The sequence below is a fragment of the Eleutherodactylus coqui genome, chromosome 7, assembly GCF_035609145.1.
Source record: "Eleutherodactylus coqui strain aEleCoq1 chromosome 7, aEleCoq1.hap1, whole genome shotgun sequence".
NCBI classification, from domain to species: Eukaryota; Metazoa; Chordata; class Amphibia; order Anura; family Eleutherodactylidae; genus Eleutherodactylus; species Eleutherodactylus coqui.
In genome coordinates this window covers 9864183-9883589 of record NC_089843.1, presented here as the reverse complement: position 1 = coordinate 9883589, position 19407 = coordinate 9864183, and the positions used below count along the sequence as shown (strand labels likewise).

At 43.5% G+C, this 19407-nt stretch overlaps 1 protein-coding gene across 1 annotated transcript in view; it reads left to right on the top strand.

Annotated features, from left to right (window-relative positions):
* Positions 1–19407, top strand: part of SIGLEC1 (sialic acid binding Ig like lectin 1) — a 114230-nt gene that overhangs the window by 28105 nt on the left and 66718 nt on the right. Inside the window, exons 4-10 of the mRNA XM_066572863.1 lie at positions 189–545; positions 4493–4789; positions 5228–5491; positions 10160–10414; positions 13472–13771; positions 16211–16468; positions 19020–19316. Coding sequence (XP_066428960.1) covers positions 189–545; positions 4493–4789; positions 5228–5491; positions 10160–10414; positions 13472–13771; positions 16211–16468; positions 19020–19316 — 2028 coding nt within the window. The remainder of the gene's footprint in view (positions 1–188; positions 546–4492; positions 4790–5227; positions 5492–10159; positions 10415–13471; positions 13772–16210; positions 16469–19019; positions 19317–19407) is intronic.

The window sequence follows — 19407 nt, the reverse complement described above, 5'->3', positions numbered from 1 at the left end:
CTGATGTCTGATTGGCTGCAGCGGTCTTCTATTCCGGGACAGCTTGGTATAGGCTTATGAAAACGATATTTTAGCTCAGAATACCCCAGTAATGATTCACCTTTATTGACTTTTTGAAGCTTTTGCGGATTTGTTTAGAGTAAAGCCCTCACTAGACATCTGGCATAAATGGATATTCATCTTTCTAGGAGTTTACTGCAAGTGGGAAGTAGTTTACCCCAACACGGTGAAGAGCGTCTCCGGCACGTGTGCCGTCTTGCCATGCTCACTTAACTACCCCAGTAATATTGAAGCTGTGGATGGAATTAATAAGTTTTGGTACAAGGACTACTATGGTGACCGAAAGGTAGTGTACCAACCCACTGACCCCGTGGATGCCGCCTTTCTTGGACGAGTGGATTTCGTGGGCGAGACAGAGTCCAAAAACTGCACTATTGTAATCAGAAACCTTCAGGCATCGGACTCCGGATCATTTCAATTCAGATTTGAGGTTATTAATAAGGATAAATGGATGGATCACAAGGGTGTCCAGCTGGAAGTCACAGGTGAGTCTTCAGAATCCAAACTATTGGTGTCCACAAAGTGCAAATCACAAAACAAGGTCAAATTGCAAAGAATTCCATTTTTAGCATTTCACATTAAATCTGCATAAAAGCTCGGGTAATTGTGTAATACCGCACGTTTTGTCTTATATAACATCCAAAGCTGCATTCAGTGCTTTGCAAGTTTCCTATTAACTGTCCCTAGAGCAGTGCATAATGGGAATTATGCATCTTATTCTAAAGATAAACAGTAGAGTTATGAATGCAGCTCTGGATGCGGAGTTCAAAATTTAATGGGCTTTCAGTCAAAAACACTGAGGTCTCTCTATATGCTTTCATGATGGCATCCAGAGTAGTCCCACATATGCTGCGTGACCACATGAATGAGTGAGTCATTTACCAAAATGATAGGATCCCAAACCTTTCAATGAGACGGAATTGGCTCATTTAGGGCCGGTTGCACCAACCATGATGTTCATCCAGGTTTAGTTGAACCTTAATCAGCTATTGAACTTGGTTTAAGGAAAATGTGTTGCACCAATACTTTTTGATTTAATATCTGTGAAACTAAGTTCACTTGATCTGTGATCAAAGGGTAAACCTAGAAGAGATGTTTCATGCACAGTGATTAGTGACTGCAGCCAGGTGATCATCCCAGCATTCATAGTGATCTTTCGAAAACTTTTTGAATATTTTTGAAACCCCATTCCTTGTGGTTTTGTGCCTTATTTCCTGTATTGTGTTTAATGAGTAATGTTGACAGCGTCTTGGGGGAATATAAAGTTTCATCTTGAGGAGAGCAACAAGTAGTGAGTCTTATATAGATCCTCCTGTGCAACTTCGGGCCACTACACATGCAATGTTCCCTTGGACAAAGACATGCAAATAGGGGGTAAAAAAGTATGTCTATCTCTCCAGCTATTGGAAGTTGACTTCCTTATAAGCCAATGCTTGACGTCTCAACACAACTAAGGATGTAAGCCATGCCAGAGTCTTCTCAGAAGTAAAAGCTACCCGTGTACTGACAGGCTGTTTCGGGATATTTTGGTGTATTTACTCCCAACAGTGCAGAGCAGGGTACCGGTTGGCTGGGTGAGAAACTTTTATTGCGGGTCTGGGGGGATCAAGTTTCTCTTGAGGAGACTGCTGGGTAGCAGCAAAGAGGCTTAGATAGGTCATGCAATGCTCTCTGGGAAAAAAATATGCAAGTAGGTGATGGAAAAGAACCTCCACGGTGCTACCTAATGGAAGGGGACTTCCCAATACAGTAAGTCAATGATCGTGTCAAACTTGTTTATGAAAAATGTGCTTAACCCTTTAAGGATGCGGCCATTTTTTTAATTTTCGATTTCTCCTCTAACTGTTTTATATCTCCATCCCTGTGTCGGTCTACAGGCTCGTTGTATTTTTCATTGATGCTATTCAATATACCATACAATGTACTGACATTAAGTGTAGTTAAATGGAAAACAAAATGAAAATCCACCATGTTTGGGGCGTTTTTATGGCGTATACACTGCGGCAAAAATGACCTGCTAACTTCATTCTATGGGTCGGTGTGACTACCATGATACCAAATTGATGTTCTTTTTTATGCTGTGTTGCTCTAAAAGAATAAATATCTTGGGAAAAATATCAAGTTATTTTCTGCCGCCATCTTCTGACAGCCATAACCTTTTTATTTTTCCATCAACCTAGTTGTGCGCGGGCTCGTTTTTTTATGGAACGTCCTATAGCTTCCATTGTTACCATTTTGGAGTACCTATAACTTTTTGATTGCCTTTCATTATTTTTTTCCTGGAGACGCGGTGACCGAAAAAGTGCAATTCCTGCAATGTGTTTTTTGTGGAGAACGTTCACAATGCCAGTTAAATAATGCATTACTTTGATAGATCAGGGTTTTACAGACACAGCAATACCACTCATTTATTTTGTTTGGATTTTTAGAATTTAAGTATCGGAAAAGAGGAGTTTTGTAAACTTTTAATACCTTTCATTTTTTCTAATAACTAATAAACCTTCTTTTTTTCCTCATTTCTGCATATTTTTTAGTCCTCATGGGGGACTTGAACTTGTGATTGCTTCATTGCCTTTCTATATAGTGTAATACTGCAGTATTACATTATACTGAGATCTAACAGACCTTTTATCAAGCCACGCCCCCTGCAAAAGCAAACGGGATTTAAATGCCGCTGTTATTTACAGGACTAACAGCCATGATCAGCATCAGCGCTGATTGGGCCTGTTGCCCGCAGTTATTAGCTGTGAGACACAGCCAGCACCCACATTGTATGTAACTGTATGTCCTATGTCATCAAGGCGATAAGGGGTTGTACCAAAATTGTAAGTTATCCCCTATCCTCAGGATAAAAGATACCTGGCTGATCAGTGGGGGTCTTACTGCTGAGACCCCCATCCATTTCCAGGACATTACTCCGATGTCTCTCTTTGACTAGGCTCCATTCAGTCTCCTCCTCACAGTGGTGGGTGCAGTAACCTCAAAACGAGATCCTCATTCTCAACATTGACAGGGGTGTCAGCAGTAAGACCACCCACCAATCAGCAAGTTATTTCCTATCCTGTGGATAGACGATAACTTGTTACCCCTTTAAAAGCTGTATCAGCCAAAGTGTCATAAATCTTTTTATGGACATATGGTTCAGGTCAACGTCAAAAATAGTGAAAAACATAGTTACCCTCATAAGATCTTAGATTGGTGTTACTGAGGGGTCGGTGGCATCTATAAGCTGCTCATAAACAGCTCAACTAATGAACAGTAGAAGCCCCCACTTTACATCTCCTGGTTCTGGGGCCTTATTGGGTGCCTGAAGCTCTTTTGGTGCATTTCGGAATATAGCCCACCAGCCTTGGTCCCTGAAAGTTACCACAACCTCGGGCAGTTCATCTGGACTGAACCCACTGAGACTATTTCTTCTGATTTTCCTTTTTAATAAATGTATGCACTATATAAATAAACCCGCACAAACACAACGTACAAATACCATGTAGATGTTGTCATTGATCAGATTTGAACCTAGGACCCCAGCAGGGCAATGCAAGAATGCTAACCACTGAACCACCATGCTGCTTCTTTTGCTGGAGGAGCAGGGAAAGGAGGAAGAAGTAGAAAGAGGAAGACGTAGTATGGTGGCTCAGTGGTTAGCATTGTTACCTTGCAGTGCTAGGGCCCTAAATTCAAATCTGATCAAGGACAACATCTGTATGGAGTTTGCATGTTCTCCATGGGGGTATCACGCATAATAATAAAAACCTCTATTTACATTTATTCCGGAAAAGGAAGAGGAGGAAGAAGCATGGTGGCTCAGTAGTTAGCATTGTTGCCTTGCAGTGCAGAGGACCTGGTTTCAAATCTTACCAAGGACAACATTTGTATGTTCTCCTTGTGTTTGTGTGGGTTTATTCATCATAATAATAATCACATTTATATAGTGCATACATTTATTGATGAGGAAGAAGAAGTATGAGAAGGAAGAAGAATGGTGGCTCAGTGGTTAGCACTATTGTGCTAGGGTGCTAAGTTCAAATCTGACCAAGGACAACATCTGCATGATGTTTGTTTGGTTTCCCTATATTTGTGTGGGCTTTTTCCTCATAAAGATCACCTTTATTTACGTAGTACATGTGTTTAAGGAGCAGAAGAAGAAGGTCTTAGTCAGTGTTATACTCCAGTTTACAAATTCAGACTGAACTGAACTTTTGCCACAATTCAGTGAACCGGAAGGAGTTAACTTTTAGAATGTTTGCTGATCACTAGCTGTAAGTGTGTAGAGCCCTTCTATCATCAGAATATGTGATGGACTTTCTATATGAAAAGCTTGATGATTTCTCATACTCTGTCCTATAACCCCTCCATACTGGAAAGCTACTGAGACTTTGAGTCTATGCTCCGAATGTTAACCTATGGCATATGATCCGTGATCTTTCTACAGATGATCCGCTGGCTCCGGAGGTTGTGGTTCCACCACAAATTAACGAGGAATCTCCAGTAACGTTTCAGTGCTCAACACCATACTTTTGTCCAGATGGTTCAGTATCGCTAGAATGGGTGGACTATCCTTCAGAGCGGTCATCCCTATCCTTCACGGTTCAAATGGACACGAAAGCTGTTCTGTTTACCAGGAATCTGACCAGCAGCTTCTCTTGGAAGGACCACCAGAAGAAAATCCACTGTGAGGTTACTATTGGGGAGAAAAAGGCAACGAAAGAAATTACCCTCGATGTTGCACGTAAGTAGGAATGACACATCTAGCCACTACGTGTCCTGCTGGAGTTAAACGATGTATAAGTAGTAACCTTTAAGGAACTTTCAGCATTTCTTTTCATGTTGGTTCCTGGGCTCTGCTCTGTTCATGTGAGCAGCACCGGCCAATCAGAAAGTAGCATGCAGTGGCTGATTACTGAGGTGGAGGCCCAGACACCAGCGGATCATGGGCTGCACACCAATAAAGGAGATCACCAGATAATGTACTGTAACTGTCCCAGTCCCGGTACAAAATCACATGAGCCATGCAGTCAAAGGAGCATGTAGTATCTTCGACTACCCCTACAGTGTGCATCATGTAGTCAGAGAAGTGGTGCAGCCATCTTGGTTTGTCAGGACCGAAGGACAATATCAATTAGACGTTTGCTCACTCATTGTTTCTTTGCTATTAATTTGTCTACAGATGCCCCCAAGGAAGTGAAAATGTTGGTGCACCCTTCAGGTAGAAATCTCAAAGAGGGGGACACGGTGAGCCTGACCTGCCAGGTTAATAGCAGCCACCCATCAGTCACGGGATACACCTGGTACAAGGATGGACAGCAAGTTTCCAAGGAAAGGATTATAACAATTCACAGCCTATCGAGAAATGACAAAGGAGAATATCAATGTGTAGCGGAAAATTCCTTAGGCCGTGCGTCATCTGACACGGTCCAACTGGTGATCTTCTGTGAGTAATGTTCTACCAGTACTAAAGTTACCAAATCCATAACGGGAGACCAACCCAGAGTCTGGATTCTAGCAGTACAGTCATGGAGTCACTTTGATTTATCCCCTTTCAATGGTTTATATTTGAGCTTATGTACATTTCCAGCATTGTAGTTTTTTTTATTTTAACTTTTTTTAAAAATTATTATTATTATTATTCAATGAGATTCATTCCTTGATGTTATAAGAATGAAGCTTCCGGCTCCCATGTGGTATTTTTTTGCCTATTTCACAGACACCACAACAGGATAGTAAAGGGTCCGCTGTTTACACTGTTCAGCTGAGAGTTTTTTGCTCTAGGTGTTTTAAGGCTATTCCAGGGTTTGGGTTATATATAAAGAATTATTACAATCCGCAGTATTTGGAGTATTAGATTTTTTTTGCTAGATTGACTCGATGTGGTTGTGAACTTCTAAATCTTAGTTAGGTGATTAATCAGAGGGTCACCTTATATTTGGAGCAGAAATCTAATATGTTAAATGTAACCACTGAATAAAAACTACAACAGTCTCAAGAAGTGAAAGTTTAGTTTTTGTAAAAAATAAAAATAAATTAAAAAAATTAAGAAATGCAGTTTTTGGGGAAATGAAAGCGACACTGAAGAACCTCTGCGCGCTGTGAAACTAACTTCATGGAGTTCTCTGTTTGCAGAAGTTCTGAATCGAAATAGGATGTTCAAACTGTTACGTAAATTAGAAAATGCTTCATGTTATCCGACCAAAGCATAGAAAATAGAAAAAAACTGGGCCTAGAAATGACTGATAAATCATTAAAGGGGGGTTTCTGAATAATTGGTGGTATATAACAAAACAAACCCAGTACTGACTGCCCGCTACTGCACTGCGCCCCCACTGCTGCCCGCCACGCTCCGGTTGTTTGTTTACCCACGTGGCTACTGCGCCCAATGGAAGGCCCAACAGATACGTCATCATTGCCATCCATAAACCAGTTGGGGGCTTCACGGGTTTATGGGACGTCGCCAGGTCTTCTCGCCCAGTGATATCACCTGTCAGAGTGCTAAAATGGCAGTCCGGCACCACAGTGAGTATGGTACATTTATATAATTTTGGACACCGGGGGAAAAAAACTATATTGAAAAAATAACTAGGAAAACCCCTTTAAGGAAAAAGAATGTGAATAGCCCCAACTACCACCCCTGCCCCTCCGAGCATGAAGATTTACCAGCCCCTTATAAAAATTCAGCTGCCGAGTCGTGCTTAAAAAAAAAACACTAGGGCGATCAGTGTGACCTTCACAGGCTTACAAATGGAGTAACAGCTACACTCTGATATATTTCCCAGGACCTGACACCTAAATTCATTCAGACCCCAGACCAGACCCCAAAGTTATATTGCATACTATGTATACAAAGTGCCAGTATTATTGCCATTTGTATTACCTGCTTGCTGTCACTGAACACATCCCAATATGCTGTAATGTGGGGATCGGTAGGCAGATGTTGGGTCAGCACCATTTCTCGGCACTGCAGGGTCAGAGGGTACTCAAGGGCCTGCACAGCTGCTTCTGGTTTTGTGGTTTGCCAGTGCTGGTGGGCCGATGATGGGAAGCAGTGTTGGAGCCGGGTTCAAGAGAGTTGGAAACCTCTGGACAAAAGAGCGGTCACACAGCTTACTTAGGCCCTGGTCCATTGTGCTGTGAATAAACGCTATTCCACAGGAAACAGAAAAGTGGAACAGCACTCACGGGTTGTCTTCAAAGTACAAAAAACATCTTTATGCCTCAGTGCACATACAAACTGCAACGTTTCGATCCGTCCGGGATCTTTTTCAAGCATGAAACGGATCGAAACGTTGCAGTTTGTATGTTGCACTGAGGCATAAAGATGTTTTTTCGACTTTGAACACAACCCGTGAGTGCTGTTCCACTTTTCTATTTCCTGTGGAACTGTGCATGTAGATCCTTGGGTCGGGATCACTCAGAGGAGCGCCCGCCTGTGGCCGTGCTGGGCCTAGCAAACGTTCTGGTTGTGCTGTTGCCCACATTTCATTTTCTTCTGTAAATAAACGCTATTGCATACAAATCAGACATCAATGGCTTGTTCGACTACGAGCTGGAGTCAGAGCGCTGCTTCTCAAGATTCCACTAACAGGCCAGGCATTTCTCCATGGTACTCCGGAAGAGATCCTGCATCAAACGACACAGCCATGGTCAGCAGCCCTTGCCTCACATATATAGCATGCAGGAGTAGGGCAGAACCCTCTTCACTCTCCTACGGTCACTCCCTACTCCCTGCGCAGTGGAAGTCCCCAACCTTTTATACTAAGGGGAGCGTTGCCCTTGTGGTCTGCAGCACTTACACCAATCCTGTTGGCCCCAGCTACTTGGGGCACTTATACACCTACGCTCCAAAAACAACACAAGCATGCAATGTGGACTGTAAGATATAGACTGCACTGGTCATCCTCTAACAGAATCAGTGAGGAAAACCAGAGTAAGTAAAAAGTCCCAGCGCTCCAGGGGTTATGGAAACAGTAAAATACAATATATGCTAAAAGAATAAAATCTAATGAAATTCCACTTTATACGGGCGCTGAGATCCCCAAAGATTCAGCTGCTCCTTAAACTGACTGCGGGATGGAATGAAATCCAAAGCCAAAATTCCAGGCTAACACCATTTTATTTTGGATTAAACGATAAATAAGTTACATAAAGCTGGTAGTAACACATGTTGGAGGTTCTACCTCCGTTATCGAGCCTAAATGGGCAAGGTATAAAAACATTACATTTATATTACACATCATCTGCACAAGTGACAATGGAGGAGCGGATACATCTCCCCATCAATCATTCCGTTTGGCCGGCATTTTCCAGCAGAGCCGAGCATTGTGTGGTCGCCACAAGTGTTACCGTGGTGGTAAGCTACTGGAGCGCAACAAGAAGTGTGGTGAGGCATGCTTCCAAATTCCAACTGGCAAAGAAGTATGTGTTCCACCAATCGGAAAGGTGGTCGCGCCCGCAATGGTGTAATACACTTCAGAATTAAACAGCATAGTAAAATCATCAAAAATTTATGAAATTCACTTACATTTTCAAAAAGTATATGCAGATCATAATAAAATCATCAATATGTTTAGAATAAAAATTTAATTTGCACGTGAGGTTGTGGAGGGACACGGTCACACGCTAAACTCCGCTGGAGAATACACGCCGAACTGGATGATTAGCGGGAAAATGTAACCAACTCCTCCATTGTCACTTGTGCAGATGAAAGGGAGCTTATGAGTAATGGAAATGTAATGCTCCTATACCTTGCCCATTTCTGCTCGATAAAGGAGGTAGAACCTCCGAAACGCGTCGCGTACCACATTTATGTACCTTATTTATCTATGTATTCAAAATAAAATGGCGTTACCTAGAACCGTGGCTTCGGATGTCATTCCTCGCTGACAGACAGTTTAAGGTGCACTTGGACTTTAGGGGGGCTCTCTTTTTCACAACCCCCGTATAAAGTAAGTGAAATTGTATTTGATTTCATTCTTTTATTATGTATTCTATTTTACTGTTTCCAAAACCCCTGCAGTGCGGGGACTTTTTAGTCCCATTGTAAATAGTGCCTGACCCCTATCAGTGGATCAGTAATTGACTATGAACACTGGAGTTCGGTGAAACAGCATGAAAGTAGAGACCGGTCTCTCCAACAGCAATAAAGTGTGCGCACTAGAGACTAACAGGACTTAAACAGCAGCCTCATTCATACTCATAGCTACCATTCTGCTATCAGTACTCGGCCATATATTTGCGGCCCAGGACACAGCATGAAACGTGTTTCGATGAGAGACCGAGGAATCAAGGAGTATTAGAACTTGCAAAAAAGACCATGAACTGAAGCATAGCATGTTAAGTAACTCATGTCATGGTGCCGAGGGTTGTTGGGCTTTTAACCATTCGGGCTTAGGATAAATTGTTCTAATTGTTTTGGGGTATTGGGAAACTAAATGCTGGCAAAAGATACGGTACCCTAGGACATATCCGACATATCCGTGTAGCTCTGACAAGCCTCGTTCTGCTAAACCAATTACTTTGTTGCAGTTCATTTCAAAACAATACATAGTATCAACTGTTCGTGTCCGCCTGCCTGTCCTCTGTCATAGCCTTATACTTATTGGGATAATTAGTGCTGGGGTCAGAGCAAGGTTTTCAAAAAGTCCCCAGGAAAAGAGCGTCAGACACATGCGGAACCCCCCCCCCAGAGTGCTTAAACTGAATGAGGGACAAATCGCATGAATAATTGCTCATTCCCCTGTATAAACTGCCAGTTAAACAAGCACCAATCTCAGTGATTGGCCCATATAAATGCCCTTATTTAACTTTTATGTATATTAATTAGATTTGTGAACCATAAATAGTGGTCAGAGCTGACGTACACTAACTACGTACTGATAGAAGGGCTCTATATGGAGGTGATAGAAAGCTCTCCACCATCTGGAAGCCCCACTCTTGCCCACAGCAGTTCAGACCCTGGAGGACTTGGCATGGCCATATATTGTTAGCAGTTGGAACATGTGTTGTTCAAAGGTTTGCATATAATTCCTACAATCAAACCTTTGCTGTGTTACAGACTATGGCACTGAGATCTAACTAGCATATTTCTTTTGTTTCATGGTTATAGCTGCCCGGATCCTTGTATCTCCCTCACAAGATATCAAAGAAGGCGGCTCTATGACCCTGACCTGCGAGGTTCCTGGCATCAGACCTGATGATATTCACTACAGCTGGTTTAAGAACAATAACCAGATCAAAGAAAGTTCTGTGACTTCTCTCAGCTTCCCACGAGTCTCCATCAGTGATGCCGGATATTACTACTGCCATGTGCAAAATGACAAAGGCAGCGATACATCGCCTCCCGTCATCATAAATGTCAAGTGTGAGTGTCCTGTAATCCGTCACTTACAATATGCGATGCAGCAGTATATGGCATAAGGGCAGTGATATTACACACACCAGAGATACAGTGGATCCAGGAAATTGTCGCAGCCTTTCACCTTTTTTACATGTTGGTATGTTGTGTCCCCCTCATTCTGCACTCAGGACCCCATAATGACAAAGTGACAACAGAACAGGAGAAATATTTGTACATTTTTTAAAAATAACCCCCCCCCCCCCCCCCATTCAGCAGTGACATAAGTATTCTCACCCTGTACTCAGTATTAGTCGGAGCCCCTTTGGCAGTGATTCCAGCCTCCAGTCTTCTTGGGGATGATGCCACAAGGTTTGCACCCCTGGATTTGGGGATTTTCTGCCCCTGGTTGAATTAGGGCCATCTGTGTACAGCCATTGTCAGGTCTCTCCAGAGATGTTCGGAGATGTTCGATTGGGTTCAGGGTCATTTAGGTGCTTTTTGGTAACTCTGGGGAGCTTTCATGTGTCTTACTGAGGAGGCTTCTTTCTGGCCCCTCCAGCAGAAAGCCCAAATTGGTGGAGGCTGCAGGGCTGGTTGGTTGACCTTTTGAAAGTTTCTCCCATCTGCACACAGGATCTTTGGAGCTCATCCAGAGGGACCTTTGGGTTCATGGTCACCTCTATAACCAAGGCCCCTCTACCTCAATGACTTAGTTTGTGGGTCAGCAGCTCTATGAAAAGTCTTGATTGTTCTTCCATTTAGGAATTATGAAGGCCTTGGTGCTCTTGGGAACTTTAAGCCTGTTTTGTGGCTTCTCCAGATCCGTGCCTCCACACAACCCTGTGTCTGAGCTCTACAGGCAGTTCTTTTCTCCTCATGGCTTGGTTTTGGCTCTGATATGTACTGTAAGCTGCAAAACTTTATATAGACAGGGGGGTCTTTATGTCCAATCACCTGAATTTATCACAGGTGACTCCAATCAAGGTGTAGAAAGATCTCAGAGATGATCAAGAAAAATGGGAGTTTCCTGCAGCAAAGTGTCAAGTGTAATACTAAAGGGTGTGAATGCTTGTGTCAAATGTCGGCTTTTCATAAAAAAAATACAAAGATTTCTACCGTTAAGTTGTCACTTTGTCATTATGGGGTATTGAATACAGAATGATGGGGAAAAACAAGGCCACAACATAACAAAATGTAAAAAGTGAGAGGGACTGAAGACATTCTGGATCCACTGCATTTGTTCTTATTGGTCTCGGAGAATGTTTCAACAGTGGAAGCCCAGGGTCTCAAAAAGAGTTCTCTTTGGATGCTGCTTTTGGCAATCCAAATGGAAACTTTTGGGGGAATCCAGCGATCTAGCATACAAAGAAATGGGATTCTGTCTTATCATTTATTATGTCTGTAAGGACATGCAAATAGGGTGTATTAAGATCATGCATGTATAAAGCATGTACAGACATGCCAGGTTCTAGGTCAGCGATGTTAGTATGCTTAATTATATTCTAAGCACGTCTCTGTAAATGTGATGCCGTATCTTCCAGGACTGGAGTTTTCCAAGTGACTAATGTCCATATATTTGGGGGAACATTCTCTTTTATAACTGAGTCATAGCATGCCTCCCAACCATCCTGGATCGTGGATTGTGGAAGATGCCCTGTCGGACTGGAGGCAGAATGTATGTGTCCCCTCCACTGATCAATGTTATTGGGGGCTCCATAGGGTGTTGTCCTTAAGTAGCTAATTAACAAAAGGCATCTGCAGGTGCTATCAGTGCCTCTTGCCAAGTTCATAGCTGGAGGTAAATTAGTGTGTGTGGGGTGGGGGTGGGGGACGTACCAGCCTGCTGTTAGGTTGGGACAGATAAGTTTACTTATGTTTGATATACTACTGTTTCAAACCATTTTAGTTTACAAACCCTGTGGCTCCTTGGACACAGTATCTGTGGACTCAACTCCAGTGAGGTGGGCATGGGAGGTTGAAAAGAACGGTCATCATACTGGGATGGGACATGAGAGTTTGGCTAGCCAATGGGAGGGCATGGTTCGGGCCACAGGGAGGTGCCTTAGTGAGGTATGAAGCGTGGGTTGTGGCATATAAACATGGTTGTTGTAGGATGCCTACTAACCATCGGAGTGGAGAAACTATTGGGTAACAAAAACTACCTTTGAGTCACACGAACACAAGACCGGATTGTGACCCTGATTCCATAAGGTCATGTCTGTGTTACTAAATTCTAAAGACTGTGCTGCAAGTTTGGTTGCTAAGTAAAGACTGTTACTGTTTATCGCAATGTGTGTTCTATCTTTTACCTGCCTGAAGGGGACTGACAGGTGTAAGCAGACTGGTGACAGACACTTTGTAGCTCCAGAGATTGTTCGTTTCCTCTTATTGTGCCTGTTCACATTGGTTGTGGAGTGCTTGTGTGGCCCTAATCGGGTCTTTTTTCTATTGTGATTTTCCCTGGAAGTGTAAGATGTTGTCTATGGTTGGAATTTCTGATAAAAGATCTTTGTATTTTCTTAAAGGGGTTGTCTAATTGTAAACTATTGATGGCCTACCCTTAGGATATTCGATCAATAGTAGAACACTGGTGGTCTGTCACCTGGGATCTTCGCCGATCAGCTGTTCGCCAAGCCAGTGTGCCTATGCACTGAGCTGATTTATAAAGGAAGCAAACAGCTCTGTTCCCACTGCAGTGGCCAGGCTTGGCATTACAGTAAAGTTCCCAATGATGTGAATGGGAACCTTATCTATAATACCAAGCCTGGCCACTGCAGTGAGAAGAGTTGACTGTTTCTTGTAAGAACCAGCTTAGTGCATGAACACACTGGCGCATCTGATCAGTGGGGGCCTGGGTATCAGATCGCAACTGATCTACTAGTGATGGCCTCACCCAAGGGTAAGCTATCAGTAGTTCACAACTGGACAACCCCTTTAATAATCAGCTGCTGTGGACATTTAAACTCAACATCCTTGTCCGAGTATTTACTATTAATTTCATTAACTGGATTCAAGTTGTATGAAATACACTCCAACTTAGCACAGTCTTGAGTAAGTAACCTTTCCTTGTTTCCAACATAGATTCTCCAAGGACTCCATCACTCTCCTCCTTTATGGAGACCCAACACGGCAACTTGGCAATGATTGACTGCACCGTGGACAGCAATCCCTCCTCAGAGCTATCGTTGTACAAGGATGGAAATCTTATAGGAAACACTAGTTCTCATTTTACCCCCAGTGAAAGAGTGCAGGTGATATCAAGCGGGAACTCCTTGAGGCTGAAGATTGAGGACTTGAAGCTATCTGATGAAGGGTTGTACAGCTGCATTGCTAAGAATTCTATTGGAAACTCATCTGCAAGTCTTCAGCTCACAGTAGAAAGTTAGTAATAGCCATTGTTAAAGATAGCAAGAAATGCTCAGATGGGATCCAGGATTGGAGCCAGGGGTAACTACTAGGTGTTAAAAGTTGTCAGGCCCTCAAAAATTAGTCAGCTCTAGAATGGGGAAGAATGGACTTGTCATCCACCCCTCCCCCTCCAAACCCCCCAACAACTGTTACTGTGACCCCTCATTATGTAAGTCTACATGCTCTGTATGAAAATGGGATATAGTGGAATGGCTGGTGGGGGAACGTCTTTCAGGAATGCTCTACCACCAGCTCTCTGGGAACACTTCCTGCTGCTGCTGCCAGTGAGGTTGGGAAGACAGGTTGCAGAAGGGATCAAAAAGGCTCAGGTCAGACCTTCAGTGCTTGGCCAAGACCGCAACCAAGCTGGGGGTGTGGGACACATGTAGCCCAAGCATCCAACTCTTTCAGTTTTTCACCTATAGGCAATTCTTGCAATGGAACTTTATTCAGCAAACAACTTGTGATGCAGTCTCTTAATCTTCGAGCAATTCGGGATACACTTAGAATGTTGTACTTTCAACAAGCTACCATTCAATATCTTAGTTAAGTTTCCCTTTGGGGGGACCAAATTAGTCAGTCTCTAGTGCAATTAGCACACCCCGTAAGCTGGGGGTCTGTAGTACAAGTTTTAATGCAGATAGCTTTACCTCAAGAGCTGAGGAAGAGGAGTAGGTGCTGCCGGTGAGAGGTCACAAGGGCGCGTGTCTGCTATGCCTTAAACAAAGTCCTGGGTGATGGTAATAAGCTTCTGTGGGACCGTGGCTGCCAGCCGGTAGGCGTTAAGTTGTTTGAAAAAACACCAGTTCCACAAAGAGCGTCTGGTGTTGCCACACTAAAGATGGGCCCTCTGTGGGAAGACCACCTGCACGTCTTAACTTGCTCAGAACTCCACTCACTTTGAGATATAACATGGTGCGCGTTACCTCTGTCCAGCACGTGCAGAATGGCTCCCCCCCTTTAAAGTTTTCAGCACCGATATAACATGTTACATGAAAGGAACGTACAAAATGCTCAAGGAAAGGAGTAATGCTAAGGGGTAAATGGTAAAACAGACACCACCCTTTCATTAAAATACAGTGCCTTGGCTGCGCCACCATCCAATAGGTGGCACTGCAGAGGCATTTTCCATCTCCTATTTGCATACCAAATTTCCAAATGCTATAAATCTCTTTATGCCTACTGGGCACTCTCCACAAGGAGAAACTACCTCTCCTAATCCATGTCCTGTATGCATCATTCAGCAGACACAGGATATAGTGCTCACTTGTTCCACAATATCGTACAGAGGATTTTGACAGTGAATTTCGTAATCTAACCTCCCTATCTCAGACACAATAGCGCTATGTTTTATATTGTGGGAGGAAATCCATGCAAACACAAAATGCAACATATGAAATGTTGGTCATGGTTTGGTTTGAACCCGAGACCGAAAGTCATCAGCGCTAACCACCAAGCTGTCACAATATACAGAACATAGGTGATTTAGAGGGTTGTGGTCGGCATTTTGGGCTGTTGAAATGCTTTCATTTAGAAAGGAAGAACCTCATTTTTGAAAATGCAAATGTAGCAGAGCTAAAATGATGAACTGGAGCATCTTATCGTATCACAATATAGGCTCTACCTGATCTGTACTCAAGCAAACACATAAGTATATCGCAGTGGTATGAACTCACCATGTCAATGATTGATTTGGCTTTGGGCTACTCCTGAGAGCTTCACTAAGTGGTCCTGGTTTTCACACTTTAACCCCTTTTAGAGGAATCTTGTCTTTACTGCAGGGAACTCCCAACTAATTTCCACAAGAGTAGTCTCAGTGCAGTGACAGCTGACCTGTGTGGGCCAAAAAACACTGGTGTGTGATACCAAAGGGCCAGGCAAGGATGTGGCCAGTATAACAAGTAGATGTCAAGACATGCAGAGTTCAAGCAGTATAATAAGTCAGTTTGGCGGTTCAGGCAGGCAACAATCAGGTAAGATATAATCAGAAGGCAGGCCGAGGTCAGGACAGGCAGAGTATGGGAAAGCTGGGTGCATGGGCAAGGGTCAAACTACATACAATAGTAAGCAGAATACTAGAACACCTTCACTTGGAATCTTTGTTCATTAGGAGGATGAGCTTTAAAAATCTGGGGATGGAAAGGCTAAGTACAGCCCCCTTAAGAGATGGGCAGAGCAGAAACATGCACCCTACATGTCAGGGCAGTGGCAGGAAGGATGATGTGGCACTAGCCACAAAACGGAGGGTGACACTTGTGACACTGGCCTGTGGCACAAGATGATGAGTAAGAGCACTCCTGATCATGGCCAACAACCATGACTAAAAGAACAGTTAAAGATCAATGTCAGCTCAGCTACATCTTTTATTATTAAGGAAACATATAGAATTAATGTATCCTACTTGTTTTGTAGCTGCTAGAGTGATAATCACACCATCGTCTGAAATAGAAGAAGGGAAAGAGGTCACTTTGATGTGCATGGCCACCCGAGGCTCGGAGGAAGGAACCACCTACTCCTGGTATAAGAACAGCAAACAGTTAAAAGCAGATATGAAAAGGAAGGAACTTCTCCTCCACGGCCTGACAAAAATGGATGCAGGTTCCTATTTCTGTAAAGCTCAGGACAGCCAAGGCAGCAGCACATCCCCTCCAGTGACGCTGCACATCCTCTGTAAGTATCATTTCCCCTGCTTACAGCCTGGGATTTCCCCGTCCCAAGACCCCAACTAATGTCAGCGCCATGTCTAGCACCCCAGGGAGGATGTCTCTTCAGTGTGCTAACTGTGGTGTGTTCGGCTTAACATTAGACATTGAGGGGGAGAAGCTTCATATCACTCCAAAGTCTTGTGATGTGATGGAAATATCACATATGTCCAAAAGGTGGAGATATTAGAGGGGAATCTGCATGTCTAAAATGATCAGATATAAGGAAGGGCAGACAGCTGAGATGCATCTGATATACAGCATCTGACCCCTTTATTAGACCCCCATCTAGTGGTGTACGAGGGGGTGCTGAAAAGTATTGAGCCTTACCCAGAAAATATTGAGCTACGAAGCAGAAACTGCCACACTATTCTACGTATTCCCTCAGGATGTCAATGCACTTGCCACATCTCTCCTGCAGTTGTCACTTTAGGTGTTTTTTGAGATTGGGGAACAGATGGTAGTCAGACGGAGCCAGGTCAGGTGAATAGGGTGGATGGGGCATCAGTTGAAACCCTAAGGAGGTCATTTCTTGCAATACTGGCACCTGCAGTGTGTGACAGTGCATTGTCGTGCAACAGGATGGCACCTTTAGAGAGCTTTACTCAATGTTTGTCCTTAATATTTTGCCTCAGCTTTGTCAATCCGAACAGTAATATCTTGCATTAATGGTTGACCATTTTGTGAGGTAGTCCATAAGCAGAGCCCCGTCCGTATCCCAAAAAATGGTAGCCATTTGCTTCTGCGCTGACCTTTACACACAGAACTTCTTTGGCCTGGGGGAAGAACTGTGCCTCCATTCCTTAGACAGCTCCTTTGTCTCTAAATCAGAACAGTAGATCCATCATCACCAGTTTCCAGTTTGTCCAGGAAATCTGACTTATTTCTTGCAAATGCTGCAAAACACCACGATGTCTCCACCCATCTCCTCTTCTGTTCAGTTGTCAAAAGTTTCAGGTTCCACTTGGCTGTAAGCTTTCTCATTCTCAAGTCGTTATGGATAATGGCACCAACTCTCTCCCGTGATATCCCCAGTTATGTAGCAATACTTTTGGCTGATATTCGGTGCTCCTCCATGGTCATGCTATGGATGGCTTTCACATTTGCAGGTAAGAGGACAGAGACAGGCTTTCCACTGTTTTTCTCACTTTCAACAGTTAAATGGCCAGTTTTAAAATTTACAACCCAACATTTAACTGTTGCATATGAAGGGCCACTATCACCCAAAGTCTGTGACAATTCATCATGGATCTGCTTTACACCTTGTTCTTGGAGAAACAGGAACCTTATTATGGTCTTCTGCTCCTCCACACTGAACGCCTTTGGAGATGCCGCCATGTTCACTTTGGACCAGAAAAAAAAGATAAGTTAAAATCATAGGAAGTTGATCTTAGCATCATTAAATGTAGACAAATAGACAAGTACACCCTGCAATTTACAGCTTACGAGCTCAATATTTTCTGGGTAAGGCTCAATACATATCAGCACGTCGTATTGGACTCCTCCGGTCTTCAGAACTGCAGTAATTCATTGTGGTGTAGATTCCAGGAGATGATGAAATGGTTCTGCAGAAATATCGGCCCCTGCGGACAGGAAGCTTCTTGTAGTTGCTGCGGATTAGATGGCAGTGCTGACATGTTCTGACCAGCTGACAGGAAGGGGTCAGCGATTCATGCTGCTTGTGCCAAATTCTGACCTCCCATCAGCTACAGAAATCTGGACCCATCGGACCAGGAGATGTTTTTCTCTTTTGCCCGCTAGAGTCTTTCTGTTCCTCTTAGACACAATGGCGCTGGAACTGGTCGTCTGCTGTTATAGCTCATCCATGCGGAGCAAAGGCGAGTTGTGCGTTCGGACACGTTAGTTGGATCTCCAGCGTTGTATTCAGCTGCACTTTTCTTGACTGTTGGTCAAAACGATTCCTGATATCCTCCTTAGACCCCTTTCAGTGATCAGTTATTTTCATCCACAGGATCCCCTTTTTGCTGGATATTTTACTTGATCACATCATTCTCTGTATACTTTCTACACTGCTATACAAGAACCCCCCCACGGTTCGGAGTGAGACCCCGGCTAGTCTAGCACCAATGACCAGACCTCATTGAAAGATGCTCAGATCGCTGGATTTTCCCCATCTAATGCGGATTCACACTGAAACTGATCCACGGGAAACTTTTTCATTTGTTTTTATGCTGCACTCTGGGAGAATTTCCATAAATCGTGAAAGGACCAGGAGCCGGAGTTTCTAATAAAGAGGCCGTACAATGTACTGTAGTTAAACAATAAACTAGGCCTATCAGTGAGTCACCGTCTGGTTAGTTGGTCTAGGTGACCCATTTCCAAAGATCTGATTTCTGATTTAATAGGGCAGCTTCCTCCTTTGTAGACAGTATTTGATATTAAATCCATGTAGAGCATTGTGAATGTCATCAATGTAGCTCACCCTTTTTGCATTGTGAATGTCATCGATGTAGCGCAACTTTCAATGAACAGGACATTAATTTGATATTTTGTTGCAGTTCCTCCTAGAGACCTGTCACTGAATTCACTTATATCAAGTCAAGGCGTTTTACAAGCGGCCATTCACTGCACTGTGGACAGTGATCCTCCATCAGAGATCTTCCTTTATTATGGCAGGACCTTGGTGGCTTCAAGTACAAAAGTCATTTCCAACAAGAGATATGAGGTTTCCTCTTCACCTAATGCCTTAAAGCTGGAGATCCTGGATGTTGTGTTAGAGGATGAAGGACAATATACCTGCTTCGCAAACAACTCCTACGGAGAGATGATGGGCACATTACACTTCACGGCAGAGAGTAAGTATGAACACTCCAGATTCTTCTCTCCGGATGGTTTGGATTAGCCGGCTCCCCAGTATGCTGACATGGTGAAGTGCAAGGTCCCCCA